This window comes from Triplophysa dalaica, chromosome 17 (assembly GCF_015846415.1).
Source record: "Triplophysa dalaica isolate WHDGS20190420 chromosome 17, ASM1584641v1, whole genome shotgun sequence".
Taxonomy (NCBI): domain Eukaryota; kingdom Metazoa; phylum Chordata; class Actinopteri; order Cypriniformes; family Nemacheilidae; genus Triplophysa; species Triplophysa dalaica.
The window spans coordinates 20,702,790-20,719,092 of NC_079558.1; the positions used below are offsets into that span (position 1 = coordinate 20,702,790).

At 37.3% G+C, this 16,303-nt stretch overlaps 1 protein-coding gene across 2 annotated transcripts in view; it reads right to left on the bottom strand.

Moving 5' to 3' along the window:
* The window catches only part of dock1 (dedicator of cytokinesis 1), a 159,081-nt gene that overhangs the window by 123,547 nt on the left and 19,231 nt on the right, over positions 1-16,303 (bottom strand). Inside the window, exons 3-12 of one of the 2 annotated variants that reach the window (XM_056770948.1) lie at positions 15,700-15,740; positions 15,543-15,598; positions 13,965-14,061; positions 13,337-13,485; positions 11,877-12,012; positions 10,805-10,962; positions 8,427-8,508; positions 6,324-6,459; positions 4,284-4,356; positions 1,932-2,011 (exon numbers count right to left, since the gene is read on the bottom strand). In XM_056770948.1, the coding sequence (XP_056626926.1) occupies positions 1,932-2,011; positions 4,284-4,356; positions 6,324-6,459; positions 8,427-8,508; positions 10,805-10,962; positions 11,877-12,012; positions 13,337-13,485; positions 13,965-14,061; positions 15,543-15,598; positions 15,700-15,740 (1,008 nt within the window). Of the gene's footprint in view, positions 1-1,931; positions 2,072-4,283; positions 4,357-6,323; positions 6,460-8,426; positions 8,509-10,804; positions 10,963-11,876; positions 12,013-13,336; positions 13,486-13,964; positions 14,062-15,542; positions 15,599-15,699; positions 15,741-16,303 lie in introns of both variants that reach the window. The other variant, XM_056770947.1, reaches the window with a different exon arrangement.

The following is a 16,303-nucleotide window of genomic DNA, read 5'->3' on the forward strand; positions in this document are numbered from 1 at the left end:
TCCTGTAGCAATAATACCCAATGAATGGAGAAGGGATGCCTCTTTACAGAACATAAAATAGTTACTTAATATTAATGTGTTGATTTATGAAGAATATGTAGCGTTATGGATGTGACAATCCTAAAAATGGCATTTACCTGCCAAAATCATCCACTAAAAATAAAACTAATGCTTTACAAATTTGAAGAGAGATCTCACATGGGTATTTGAATCACCATATGTTAAAATCTGTGCTGTTATAGCTATATGTTATATGTTGCATATTAAATTTTCTCGTGGTAAGGTAGACTTTTTCACGGAATTGCCCGTATACAAATATATTGATCTTTATTAGTTCATGTTTGTAAATGCATTAACTTATACTCAATACAATTGAGACCGTATTGTAAAGCGTTACTCTTTCACATATGCTGGGAAATAAAAAGGCAGATTTGTATTACGGAAATACGATTTTTTATCATTTTATTCGATTTGAAAAGATCTCATTTTCAAAGACCAAGATATTTCTTAACCCTGCACATCAATACAAAGTGAATTTGTTTTGTCTCCAGGAAAAAGTTATTCTCTGTAAGCATGACTTTTACCAGAATACTCGTGAATTTATATTCCACGTTTAAATTATTTTGCATTCATTCCCTCTGATCCTTTATACCCAATATGCACCGGACATCCCCTTAAGGTCTCTGTCATAAATCATAAGTTAATCGGTCTTAATGACTCCACTTCTATTTCTGTAACTTATTACCCTTCTTCGTAAATGACTAGAGAGGTCGTGACCTCTATCTGCCCTGACTATAAAAATCCATCTCTCTCCGTCAAAGTTCATTGGTTTTACGTGGATTTACCCTGAATGACTCTGTCTGATCGAAGCCTTTAAAGGGAGGGTTGATATCTGAGACTAGATTGTGATGTGACACCAGCACATCCAGACAGACTCCGTGTCTCAACATATTCCTCTCACAGAGAAGCTGTTTCTCCTCAGCGTGATCACAAATCAACAGATGCTGAAACTCATGCATGTTAAAACCAATTCAGTTGCTGTTTCTAACATTTCAAACCATAACTAGATTCTGGACTATTCTCTTGGCAGGAACTTTGATGCAGTTTTGATTTTATACGTTTCAATTTGCTCAGATGGTTTTCTACACTTCCATATTTTCAACTTTGTGCAATCATTAACCAGGCTATGAATAACTCTATACGGTGCAATAACTAGATGAGAGTGAAACCCTTAAAGTCCCTTTAAACCGGAAGATTTGATCGTTTTACTTCCGTATTTTGACGCAATTCCGAGTGAAAAGGAATTTCTTAAGAAAAATAGTGGGCTTGGCTTTCTCTGCCATTTGATGGATGTAAAAAACAGCCAATGCATTTTAAATTGAAAGCAGAATGACATTTGAAGGGGAGGAGTTAAAGGATGCTCCGCCCAAGAGACTGACATACGCCATTTAAGATGGATAGTCATTAAAGTGTGGAAGTGCATTTTCAGAATTGAACTAAAGATTATGAGGGCACACACATTTTTTTAAGAAAATGACACACATTTATAATTTATTTACAATAAACGCTGCAATATTTCATGAAAACAAATTGTCATTTTTATTTCACTGGGACTTTAAAAAAATTGTCAAATTTCACGACACCATTTTCAACAGTATTTTGGATGTTAACATTTAAAAATGATGTGCAAAGTGCAATAACAACGTTTATCTGCAAGTCAAACTTTACAAAAAAGACGAATAGACAATGTTTCAGTTGTTCTTACTTAAATAATATTGAACAAACGGATTCAAAGTTGTGTTTTTGTTCTACCCATGCAAAACCCTCAATTGTCTGAGACATTTCTCAATCCACGATCATCAAGACAGAACTTTTCCCACAAGATATTTTTCTATCTCTTTGAGAATGACACAAAACCCGGTGACCTTTACCTTGACCTTTGTGATTGACCTCTTTGGCGACGATGACCTTGTTGATGACGGTCTGGAGGAAGTCGTTCTCGCCTGCCACCCTGGGTGAAAAACGGGAGATGTTCAGCTGCCTGTGGCGAATGGCGTCATCCAACGCTAGCCTGGAGTTCACACGCGACAGGCAACACGCCAACAGGAGGAGAAGAAGAGAAGAAGAGAATAGTAGCCACAGAGAGCGAGAGAAGTGTGAACATGAGCAGGGGAGATGGATGAAGAGAGACAGAGAGAAGGAAAACACCAAACGGTGATACAAATACCGTGACGGGGACAAAAAGCCATATTGTTAGCAAACAGTTGTGCGGGATGGATGACGGGAGAGACAAAGAGAGATGCTGTCATTTAAGAACTCAAATCCTCCGTTTCACCCAAACAACAGAAGAGCATCTGACACAAACAACAGACCCTCATAAGACATCGGTGAGAAAAACATCCATCTTAAAGAACCACTTCAGAACAACGCCTGTCCTCTCAAATAAGATGAGCTTTAAATAATGTCTACTGGTGTTTTTAACACAATGAAAGTAAACACAGACAGATGTTGTCAAAGTCTAGCAAATACGTTTTGCAGCTTCAACACACAGATAAGAGCAGATATCAGAGAAGCATTCAGACACATGCATGAAGCATACATCATGCCAAAGCAGATGGAAGGAAACTGCGACGCATCAGTATGGATGCGCTATGATTAGCTCGACGTATTCGCTTGAGCACTCTTTCTCGCATATGAACCAGAAGAGGTCCATGAAAACAGCTGTTAAGGTTTACAGAGGAGTTTCAATACCGCAAGTGTCTTTAGCACCAACGAACCGAACTACAAGGCTATTAGCAAGATGCTAGTTATGTTAGCTACGATGATGTACTGCACAGATCGATCGGCGTATGACATCAAGATAACTCGAGAGCAGAACTCTGTGTGCTTTCGAGAAAAAAATCATATGTGACGTAAATATGCCTTCAAGAAATGTTAGTTTACTTGCATTTTAGTCTGGGATGCTCTACTTTGGGCTACTTTTGAAAACCATGTGTGAATGTTGTCATCATATTATAAAACCGTGTGTGTGTTTGGAGATACAAAATACATAAATGTTTATTTGAAAATGCTTCTGTGGATCTACAGAATTATGCAGCACTTATAGATTTTCATTCTGCAAAAGTTTTGCATTTGGACAGGTTACGAATTTAAAGGGATAGTTCATCCAAAAATGAAAAATCTGTCATCATTTACTCACCCTCAGATTGTTTGAAACGTGTATACATTTCTTTGTATCAATGAACACAGAGAAAGATATTTGGAAGAATGTTAGCAATTTTCCGTTCTGGGACATCATCCACTACCATAGTAGGATAAACATATAGAATTTAGGAAAACAAAAAGTTCTCGGGCCCCTTTGACAACAATTACATTTTTCCTATGATGTCTGGGAACTGAAAATGACTCGCATTCTTCCAAATATCTTTCTTTGTGTTCATCGGAACAAAGTAATTTATATAGGTATAAAACGAGTGAGTAATGATGACAGAATTACATTTTTGGGTGAACTATCCCTTTAATTTGGTGAACTCTGCCTATACAGATTCTGTAGATTAAATTAATATTTCTTAACTTTCTGAATGTTATTAATTCATATAATGAATTTATAAGCTAGTGATGTTTCCAAATATATTTTATATACAATATACACCGATATATATATATATATAAACTCGAGAGAATTTACAGGAAAGACCTTTTGCCCAATTTAAGAATGCACATCATACTGCACATTTTACACAAATTGCAGATATTTCTGTACTAAACATCACAGAGATAAACACTGCCTAGGTCGGAAGTATTATGGGTTTCAGAAAAATGACATAAACTTCACACGTTTTTTTAAATGTTATCACGTGTAGAATACATTTGGCCACGTTTCGCACTACACCATATGTGTTTCTGCAGATGTGAACTTCTTGAGCGGTTGTATGATTGGAGCTTCACACGTACATTCTGGTGCGAGAAGCTATATTGGCTTCTTTTCAAAACCTAGAAAGCTGCTCACCTAGACACCACGTGTGTTTTTTCATACAAAAATTAAGACATGATGTGTGTGTTTCTGCCTTTGTATTATTTTGCAATAGAGGTGTATTCAGAATTCAGAATGCAATCTCACAAACAGGGCACAACACAAATTTTGCTGTGGAGTTTAGATTTAGTAGTGACACAACACCACTGATGTCTATGTAAACAGCTTAAAGATTTTGATGCACAGCCATTGTCATGATGTTTTGTTCACAAAAGTGTTTGTGTTGTAAGTGTTATAAAGTCACACTCACGGCTGGAATGGTATGAAATGTTGTTTGTCCTCATCGTCCATTTTACCCGTGAGGATGTCTGTTACGTCCATCACTGCAGAGAATGAAGAGAGCGAATTCAACCAGAAAAATACCACAAAAAACTGTCATAAATTACAATAGTATTACAATCATTTAATTTTGTTCTTTCAGTACAAGTGTTAGTACAAAATACTGCAGCATTGTACCAAATTAACAATCTTAACGTTTAAAAGAATAAACAACTAGTTTATGTTAATATATCAATTTCCTTTTATATTTTCCTTTTATTTAAAAGCACTAGGAAATAAGCTTGACAATACAAAAAATCGATACTGATCTTGATCAGACTTTCCGTCAGACTAAAACCTCATATTTTTCAAAACTGCAACCTTAAAGGAAATTAAAACAGGTGCATTTCTTCAATAATTAAACACAGTGTTGTCTCTATTTAATATTTTTTAATTGGTTAACTATTGAAAAAATCAACAGACAAACATGATTAATGATTTATGAATAAAAATCATTCAAAATGGAGATACGAGGTTTTAGTCCTACAGCGAGGTTGTGCAAAATATTCACTTCATATTATTTCTAATGGGATCATCTTGATTCTTGAGATATTTTTTCTGTGTGAGATACATTATAGCACAAGAAATGAGCATAAAACCAAAACATTGTAAAGCACAACATACATTTTTCCTCACTGGGGCTCACATTTGTAATGCTAAAGATAAAATAAAGGATTTTGGATAAGCTGTCGACCGCTGGCTATTGCTGCCTTAACTTTTACCCATCGCTCCTAACAGGCCATTTGAGTTCATGCACAACTGATGAGCTATAATGAAAGTGTTAGCTTGTCTCGGAGTCTGACACATTAAAGGTGACATCCACATAAAGAGTGTGCCTCTTCCTGCCTCATCCACAGAAAGAGAGCGAGAGAGAAAGAGAGAGAGAGAGAGAGAGAGAGATGCATTCCCACTTCAAAACAAGTGTTTGATGTTAAAACCAAAGCCTCTCTTTCTGCTATTCTTCTTTGGCTTTTCATTCAGAACAGAGAACATGAAGGAGCCCTTCATCAGTCTAAAGATCTGAGTTCACCTCACAAAAACAAAACTCACGCAGGAACTAAAGGAGATCTTTACATTTTTGTCGAGAAAAATGTCCAAACTTTCAGCATGATGCAACGGCGTTGTGGGTGGTTACCAGGGTGTTGCTATGTTCTGATTGGTTGTTAAGGGATGGCTAAGGCAGTTGCTAGGGTGTTAACTGCATGACTGCTAACACCTGAGATGCTTGCTGTAATATTGCTAAAATACATTCATTTTAAACACATCGATTTATATACCGCAAGCAAACAGCTTAATTTACATAAAAAGATAACTCAGTTTTTAAGTTGTTCAAAAATCATGTTTTAAAATGTTTATTATAATATTTTGCTGTGTTTCAGTGTGTTCGGTAAGAAATATTTTTTGAGTTAGTATTAGATAATCATGACAGCCCAACTGCAATGTGATTGATATAAATTGGAATGCACAATAAAAAACATGCTTCGCAAACAAAACAGAGTTATCTGTTTATGCAAATGAACTCTACACATAAAGATATACACTAAATGTAAGATTTATGCACTTGGTGGACACTTTTATCCAAAGCGACAGTGGCCGATCATATCTGTGGAAAGGCCATATTCACCTTCACTGCTTCAAAAATGAATGAATGTAGCAGTGATGTATATATTTGTAATGTTATTCTTCCATTGTTTTATAAACATAATAAAAGCACAACCCAATAGAACACCTGCTTCCCATCATTTACCATAGTAACCATTACAATTACCATGACTCCACCGCATTCTTCCTAAACCGTAATTAAAACCACAGAAAGAATCTGTAAGTGTCCGTCACAATCCCCATAGAAATATTATTTTTTTATAGTAGTTATTAACCACATGTTATTTCAGCGGACCGCGTGGTTACCACGGTGGATTTTGGTGGAGTGCAGGTGTGCGGCGAGTGTTGTGTAGGAAGGATGCAGCTGTACCTGCCACGCCGAAGGGTCTGCGCAGACCTGACGTTAACTTTTTGGCATTGTTATCTCTCAGTTCCATTCGGCCCACTCGAACAATCTGACAAACAAAACTGATTTTTTCCCTCTTCAGATCTTCACTGCCCAAATCCTAGAAAGACAAACACACAAAAAATGTTGAAAACACCTGGCACGGTTATACACTAATGATGAAGTTATTTTGAGAACTGAAGCAGGTGTAACTAACTAAAACCATCTAGAGCTATACACAAACTCTTGTTAGTTTTAACTAGTCAGGAGGGAAGGATCGATCTATGGATTTGTGAACTGTAGATACTGTGTGTGCAAAGAGTAAATTGCATTTTGCTCCATGCTTGGGGTTTGTGTTGAGAGCTGAGGATTCTGGGAAATCAAACTGACCTCAACAGCCCTTTGGTCATTAACAAATAACCTTTAGAAAACGAGAGCAGCCCGAGTGTGTGGGTACACACACACAAACACACACACACCAAAGCAATCTATAATACACTTAAAGACAAACACACAAAGAATACCAATAAAAGAAAGTCTCTGGGAAACATCACAACATCTAAATGATTAAACATGTGTTAAGTAACAACTTTCTAGCACAATTTTTACACACATAAGTACACACACACAAACGCACATACATACACAAGCAATATGTGAAAGCATGCGACCCAGACGTGCTCTCTAGAGACGGTGGTATTGCCCGTCAGCTTGTTAGCCTTTACAAGCTTTAATGATGCAGTTTTCTGCAAAACTTTTAATACCATTTCAACAACTTGACTGATGAGCGGGAATTAAAGTGTCACCCAATAACGCACTCATTTCTCATTAAGAAACAATGCAGGAGAATCAAAACATATTCAAATCATTTATATAATGACTAAACATGACTTAAAGTGATAGTTGACACAAAAATTAAAATTCCCTCATCATTTACTCACCTCAGAGTTCCAAATGTGTATAAATGTCTTTGTTCTGATGCACACAGAGAAAGATATTTGAAAGAATGCTTATAACCAGACAGATCTCAACACCCATTGACTCCCATAGTAGGTAAAAAACAATGGTTATCAAAAGTCCCCCAGAACTGTTTGCTGCCCTACATTCTTAAAAATGTCTTATTTTGTGTTCAACACAACAACAAAAAAATCGATTTAAATGATTAAAAGTACTTTTTCCTACTATGGGAGTCAATGGGTGTTGAGATCTGTTTGGATATAAGCATTATTCCAAATATCTTTCTCTGCGTTCATCAGAACAAAGTAATGTATACACGTTTGTAACAACTCTAATGTGAGTAAGTGATGACAGAGTTTTCATTTTTGGGTGAAGTATCACTTTAAGGAATCATATCAGTAGAGGAAGAATCATCTGTACACTCATAGATAGATAAATAGACAAAGACGGACAACCAGATAGACATATACGTCACTTAAAATATCACAGCATAAGGGGTCAAGCTTTGTCCTGTAGTGTGACATAACCACATCAAAATGATGTGATTCTGGACCAGCACCTTGTGAATTGGTCAGTATTTATTTATTTGTTTGTTTGTTTGTTTGTTTGTTTGTTTTAAACGCCATATCAGCACTAAAAATTATTCATGATACCATTCAAATTTACAAGCAAAGGTCATATACAATTACAATATTTAAAATAATGTTAATAAACTATATACAGTGATAAATGAATAGTATTAATGATTCTTTCATTTTAATACTTAATATGAGAAGTCTTTTTAAAATGTCTATTAATGTAATCTCTGAATAAAACGATATCTGGTATCAATTAAACCAGGAATTTCCAACAGAATGGGTTTCACAGTCCATGGAGTCCCAATTTGTTGGCTCTTTAGCTTTTTATTGAGTGACCAGTACGACATCTTGTCTAAACATTTTGATCATTTGTATTTTCAAACTCAAAATAATTCTTGGTTTCACATATGATGAGGAAATTTGACATTCTGTGACTCTTAGTCCGAGCAGCTCTGTGCGCTTTTCAAATGGTTTATGAGTAAATCAACAAACGGCAAATTCATACCTATGAAATACACTAGTGAAAAAGAGAACTGAATGAAGATATACGTACAGTGAACACGGCACGCAGGTTATGAAGCTGATCGATGTCTTTTACCAAACCGGAACTGGACCAGCGCACAAGGTAGTTTTCACTGAAGAATACATAAAAACACATCCTTCATGACTTGATGATCAAAACCAAGTTGATAAAGTAGCTCAAATGATTGTGAACATTTTCCAGATAACAGACATGTGTGCTCATAAAAATACCAACAACTTTTAAATAAATGTTTGTGCTTCTTCTACAGTCATGTTAAGCACACACATCTCAGTGTTGCCGTTCTTTTTTCTAGAACCACAATCCCATCACGGTAATGAAGTTGTAAACAACTTTTCGCACCTAAACGTGACCTAACTCGATAAAACAGAGAGAAATAACAGCTTGACATGAACAGTAGGGATGCAACAATTCTTAATATAATATTGAACCATTCAGTACGACCTACACGGTTCAATACGTATGGGAATTGCGGTTCTTTCGGTTTCGCCTTAAAATAATTTCTGTGCGTTTTCTTACTCCTCACACTGGCTCTGTCCGTGTTTGTCTACACGCCGAAATAGATTAACGCCTCTCCACGTGTAAATATCTAATAACAATACGCATAAGTTAGAGACGCTTGTGATGCTGGTGACATTTCACACGAGTCGAGTGAAGCGAGGGTGAATGCAACATGAGAAGCAATTTGATGTTGAGTATAACGCTTACGAACAGACGCCGACTGACGGCTTTATTGCGTTCTCATTGGACCAAAGTGATCATGTCTGAAAGAATGTATTTGATCAGTTTTACACATCATACGCACATGCAGGGAAGGGGTCTGTTTACTTCCATTACAGCAGTCGCAGGTTTGCATTACGTTATTTTAAATACACTGATACCCTTTAACCTATTCAATAAGCAAACTTTACTGGCATGCTGATGAACGGTAAACAAAGAGGTTCGTTTGTACATCTTTATTTTATGTTATTCAATACACCAGGAATTTGTACAAGATGATTTTGCGTAAAGAGAATAAATTAAGTAAAATAAATAAAATTGCAATAAAGTTGTTTATTACTGTTCCTATCACACAAGCATAAAACAATGAGAAAAACACTTAAATGTGCCAAGCCATCAGGAACGAACCAAACCGTAAAAACCAAGGTCCATATTGAACCGTGGGTAAACTGTATTGTTGCATCCCTGATGAAAAGAGTACACACTTTTAACCCGGTCCTAATGCTAACCCTGCTATTAGCACTAAAACCCCTAAATCTGACTGGCTGTCAGGAATGTTGTTAGGACCAATAAGAATGTTAGCAGAGAAGGTAAGCACAAGATCTGGTTCACACACACACGGTTTATATCTGTCACACCACACTGAACTATGTACACGGTTCAAACGCTGTGGTTCTGTGCTACTGAGGGATGTGAAACATCATAGTTTCACATCGTCACTGTCATCTCAAAAGAACTTCAGACTATTGTGGTAAAGCACACTCTGGAATACTTGATTCTGATTGGTTGGTTGTAAAATGCAATAATTATTTATAAATATAAACAGGTCTCAACATAGAAGACATATTACTTCTTGTTGGTCTTGATTAAATATTGGGTCTACACTGGAAACAACATGTCAACCTGCTCACACCCCGCCGCATCCAGTGTGGACAAAATTAGAAGTTATAATGGGTCCTATTGCGTTTCTAATGTCTTTGTGTGGTGTTGTGTCACGTCTGATGTAGACACAGGGTTAAAGTATAAATAAAAATGTTTTTCTTAATATTCTGTGTATTTACTCATGTGGCAAGTTGCCATGCAATAAGTCTGATAATGCACATGCAGAATTCCGTTTAACCTCCTCATAACTAATGCAAAACCCCAACACAAAGTATATAAATGAGAACAAAAATAATTTGTTTATATTATTCATACGTATGCTTTAAACCAGGGGTTTACAAACTTTGGTTCGGGGACCCCAGGGGGGCCTCCAGAAGGATGCACGGGGTCCCCCAGAAATTTTCTTAGAAAAAGATTGAGCAAAAAAATTGTATCAGAGTGTTTATCTGCTTTTTTGCTATGGATAGTTTCCAAAATTGTTTATATTTGAATCTTTCTAGTGAGTGATTCTCAGTATAGTTTCTTTTTTTGGACTCAAAGTGAAATTGAGTATTTAGGTTTAGAAACAATGTGTTGTCTTTATAATATTCTATTTACTATTTATCCAAGGCATTTTTCTTTACACGGAAAAAAGTATAGATTGATGTATATTTTAGAAAAGGGGTCCCTCACAACAGGTTAATCATACTTTGGGGTCCTTGACATCATACAGTTGGAAAACCCCTGCTTTAAACAATAATAAAAAAGCCTTTTTTTATAAATATACTTTATGCAATCGTCTAACAGACCTGATAAATTTGGACTCAATGGGATCATAAAGTGACATTAGCACTTCTGCATCTTCTCCGATCTTGCACACCACGTTCTTGAGCGTGACGAACAGAGCGAACGAAGGTGTTGAGGCGAACTTTGCCTGTCTGCTCAAATCCATGTTCTGCTTCTGAGACTGTAAAACATAAAGAAATGTTCAGTATGCACGATCTGTCCTTGTTTCAGTCAACAAGACTAATGATACAGTCATAACTCAGTCATGCAAAGAATTTATATCACATAGTATCTGCATGTGCTGGAAGAACGCTATAGGAAAGTGAACATCTGGTTGGCCTCACATTCGTCAGAACTACTGTGCTATTGTTCAAAACTGTCTCTTTGAGACCTGAAGATTTTTAGCAACAGAGAAAATCAGCTTGATACTAAATATGGTAAATAAAGCCGCGTGTGATTTATAAACCGTACACGGGCCCACAGGTCACTGTACATCTGGACTGATAAAGTTCAGCTATATTAAAAGAAGCGTCGGTGTATGACACATCAAACAGATTATGTTTCTCTTGGCCTCAGGGGCATGTGTGTGTGAAACACCCCGTTGCATGCTGGGTAGCCGTGAAGTCTCACGCTTTCTGTTCCTGCGTCATGTTTCACATTACAATGCTGCTGTTTCAATGCAGCGGTCAGGGACTTTCTCTGCGGTTCAGTGGCTCAACAAATACAGTCAGATCTCTGAATAAATATGACATAACAGCTAAAACAAAAGGTGTAATTAAACGTCACAGCGGGAGATGATGAAAATAATCATAATATTATACGAGGTCTGATCTTCACAAATGTATTAACATCAAACATGCGAATGATGATGATGTGGTCAGACAGTCATTATCCGATAGTAACCCATTGAAAATATTATAGGAGATAAATTAATGAATATCTTGTACTGAGGTTATGATACAGTCTAGCGGTCAATAAAGACTACATATAAATGCAGATTAGAAATGAACAGCGCTCCGACATTTTGTGCTTGTATTGAATTGAAAGCAGTCTGCTCGTTGTCACAATGTTGAACAACAGATCATAATGTTTCACCTTTTCCTCTTGGATTCGAGCTTCGATCTGTTTGGATGCGGCTTCGTGCGCTTGGAACAGACTGATGGTGCTGGTTAGATCAGGATCCAGAATATTCCCATCTTTATCCCTCACTACCAGATCCAGGTACAGATATCTGGCAACCGAACGAGAAGAACAGGAGAGAGCAAACTGATCAGAAAAATCCTGAGAGATCATTCATTTATATATCAATTTTTAAAGGTTTAATTTATTTGATATTTCAATAAAATTTTAGCTTTTTTATGTGTCAACTGAAACCCGAGGCACTTCAAGTTTCAGTTGACACATAAACAAACTAAAATTTAATTAATCAATAAATAAAAGCTTTAAAAATTGATGTATATTGTATCATGCTTGTCCGTACAAAGATAAGGTTCTGGTTCCTCCTCCAGTCAAACAAATAGTTTTAACTGTATTATCTCCTGGAGTAAAGTGTCGGTTTGATCATTTGGGAGAATAATCATACAGCCGTTGTGGGAGAGCTGTGCTATTGAGGTTTCATTTTTATTTGCTGCCAAAAACAGTGCTAGATGAGTTACACACAACACATAGCAACAGAGAGCAGCGATAACAACACTACGGTTTTCTGAAAGTCAGGAGAGATATTACTAAAGAAAAAAAGGATTAAAAAAATTCCACTGAAAAAATAAAGCGCTTTCACACACCCGATAATAAAGAACTGAGACCTGTGTGTGTGTGTGTGTGTGTGTGTGCAAGTGTGGCCTTGTTTTTATATGCCGGTGGGAACCTAAATATGTATACACACCATACTCATTGGGACTTGTGTCAAAAAAGCATATAAATCTTACAGAACGATCTTTTTAAAAAATCTAAAAATGCAAAACGTTTTCTTTGATCTTTAGGGTATAAAAAAACCATTACACTTATGGACTGTCCTTGCAGACATAATAAACCAGACGTCGAAGCGATGCACACTAAAAGGCTTTATGTTTAGAGTGGACTTATCTTCACATCTCTGTATTCAGTTCCTCATACCACACCATGAGTTTACAGAATCATCGCACAAACTAAAAATACTTTTGCCACGGTTACCAGATTTAAAGAATGAGAAAAAAGTAAATTTCATATCCCGTTGTCACCTAACAGAATTAAAAGGATAATGAGAAATTATGACCGTGTTGCATTTTAAACTGGGATGGATGAAAGTGTTTTTGATATAAGAGAAATTACACAACCACCTTTAAATGAGAATAAAATGACTCGCAGGCAAAGAAATATCTCATGTTTAATCATTAAGGTCCTAAATGCAAGTATGAAAAAAATAAGAGTGATTCATCACTAATAAAGCACAAATTTCTGAAATACTTTCACAATGACCCATCGCAGAAAACACAGACTCAGAATAACAAAAATAACAGAAATTTAAAGCTTTTTTGTAACGGGGCTCTCTGTTTTAAAGCAAATGTTAGTGTGCATACTTGTTCCCGTAGTCCATCTTGGAGGTTACTTTCTGCTTGAGCTCGGACAGCTCGTCCTGAGGCATCGTGCCGGACAGGATCTGAGAGCGCCATTCAATCAAGTCGTAGATCATGTCCCGGACCGTGTTAAACATCTCACGCTTGTCGCCCTGTGGACACACAAAGTCTGTTTGAAAGGCTGCAATGCGTGTTAATGAAGTCGTCTGTGTGCTCTTAATCACAGCAGACAATGAGATGTCACACGGCTTCCATATGCAAATACACAACTTTACACCATCTGCCAATGAGCTCCTTCAGGAACATAAGACTAGAAAAATGAGTTTAAATCGTGCTAGTACAAACGACACAAGAAATGCATATTTGCACTCTGTCATGACAACACGAAGTGTCATCAAACATCAGAACGCAGCCGGCTGCCCGACTGATGATGTCATAACCCCATCATGATGTCTGCTAATGATGCAATAAACAAATCCAGGTGATGCTGATGAGTGGTCCGGTACATGTCCACGTTAATGATGTCAATGCTGACTGTATGACGTCATGCGTATGATGTCACAATCTAGCCTGTGTGCGAACAGGAATATGTCACTCATTGAATGTGGTCAAGTTTATGTTGTCAACTGACCACATAAAGGTCCCTCCATATGGCCGCCCATTCTCGCAACGTAGTCGTGACCTCGTGAACCAATGGGAGCTCGGTGGGGATGACGGTTTCCTTTTGTCTAAAAAGAGAGCGAGAGACAAATAAATAGGAGAGGCGAACAATAACAAAGATGAAAGTCAAGAAGGACATCACAATGAAGAGAGAAAGCATTTGAAAGAGTATCACACTTGCGTGGGCAACAACAGACTGTTTAAGTGCATCTCACTGGATTCGTGTCAGTAATTCCTGCTTAATACAGGCGTCTCAATCTCATTCAAATCCCTTCAAACCAATGAAAACTAATTACCACCATCACTCATCAAAACAGCTGGTAATGAAATCTGACGTGGCCTGCTCAGAACCACACATCCACACACATCCAGTGTTCACCGGTTCGCTTTTCATTGCTTTAAAATCCGACTGTAAAAGTTCTCATTAGGCTAGCACTTGGGATGTCGAGGCAATGAGTTATTTTACTGAGATCATCTGCGGGCGAGATGATGTTAACGGTGTTTAGGAGTTAATGGCAAATTAGACTAACTATCTTCATTGATATTTTGACTTCTGCGTAAAAACGTTCTACATAATTTTTCATATAGCCTGTCAGATGTCTTCCCCATTAAAGCTGCAATCCGTAACTTTTGCCTCTCTGTCACCGTCTATGTTTGTAAAATAAAATTGCAGGTTACTTTACATATTTCCGTTTTTTAAAATGACGTAAAACTAGGGCTGGGCAGTTAAATGATAACGATATGTATCGACGATACACCTTTATCAATAACATTATAATTTTATATCATATATCACTCTAATAGAAATGACGTTTTGTTGCACAACCTATGCCGAGTCACTGGATCATAAACAGCCTTTTATTTTCTTAGACAGTGCGAGCGTGTTGTTTTATAAATAGTTTGCGTGTATCACTCGTAAGATTTGATATGCATTGTAATATCTTAAAGAGTTAAAGCAGCACAAGATAACAATCTCTCAGTGTCAATCTCTGTCGAGCCGGGACAGAAGAGAGTACCCACTGCCGGTAAGGACACTTCAAAGCAACTTTGACTAAAAGTGAGCAGTTTATCAACGTTATGCTAACTGACAGCTTCAGCGGGACTTTCAGTCACTGACAGGACCAACTCCTCTATGGCACGCTGCCAGCACTGAAGATGATGCCGCGCTTGACGTGGTTCTCGGAGGCGGGCTGTGGGAAATATTGTGTATTTTTTAAGAATTGCACTAACTGAGTGAAAGAATCGCGTGTTTAAAAACAAAATAAGAAAAAGGCGATAAAGGAAAAACAACCAAAAAGCAGCAAAACAGGTTTGTATAACAAGGGTATGCGCTAATGTCGATCTTCAGAAGGCGTTATACGCAAACACCGCGTATATATAAAGTATAAATATACGGCGTATATGTGTGAATGGCCTTGACTACAACGCTGGCCCGGCCCCATGTAAAAATCATACCGGACATCTCATAAAAGCTTATTAATAGTTATTATTATGTACTGATGTACCGGCTCACTAACGTATGTTTAATATATTGAATGAAAATACTGACCCATTGCCTTCAACTGTCGCCTCTTTCAGATGTATATAACATGCAGGAAAGACGCCCTGTACATGGAAAGAAAACACACGAATAAATGAATTTTCTATAATTAACAAGCCGCATAAGACTATGAAACAGAGAAGAAACTTTTCACACAGTAATTTACCTTCTTTGATTTTCTCCTCAGCCGATGCCCTCGATACCATCCTGAGAACAGACAGAAATATCACGGCCGTCACATGAAAATGCCAACAATTAGATTACAGACAGACGCCATAGTGTCCCAACAGCACATCTAGCGCCACAAGTGAAACAATATTCTGAGATCACGACGTGTTTTATAAATCTGTGAGTGAGGAGAATACAGGCAGCAGAGCATTTCCTCAAGGTGTAAAGAAATCATTCAGCGTGAGAGCGTGTTATTGAGAGGAAAGACCTCGGGTGAAAACGTCTGTGTGGGAAGACCCGAAAACGTATGAGTTGATAGACACTGGGGATTTATAGAGGTGTGTAACGCGGACCCCAATTCTATGACTGAATGCAGCGATACTGCAAACGACTGCGTTTTTAAAAAAAGGACCAAAGACGACAAGAAAATGAATAAAGCGTTCTAACCAGACGAGACAAGGTTCAAGCATCAAATCTTAACTGTCCTCACAGAAATAAACATATGTAAGGTTTGTTATACACACGTATGGAGCAGGATGATGGACCAATGAGAATTCACTGTGGGCGGGACTACACATCATGACATTATTTTGATAAACGAT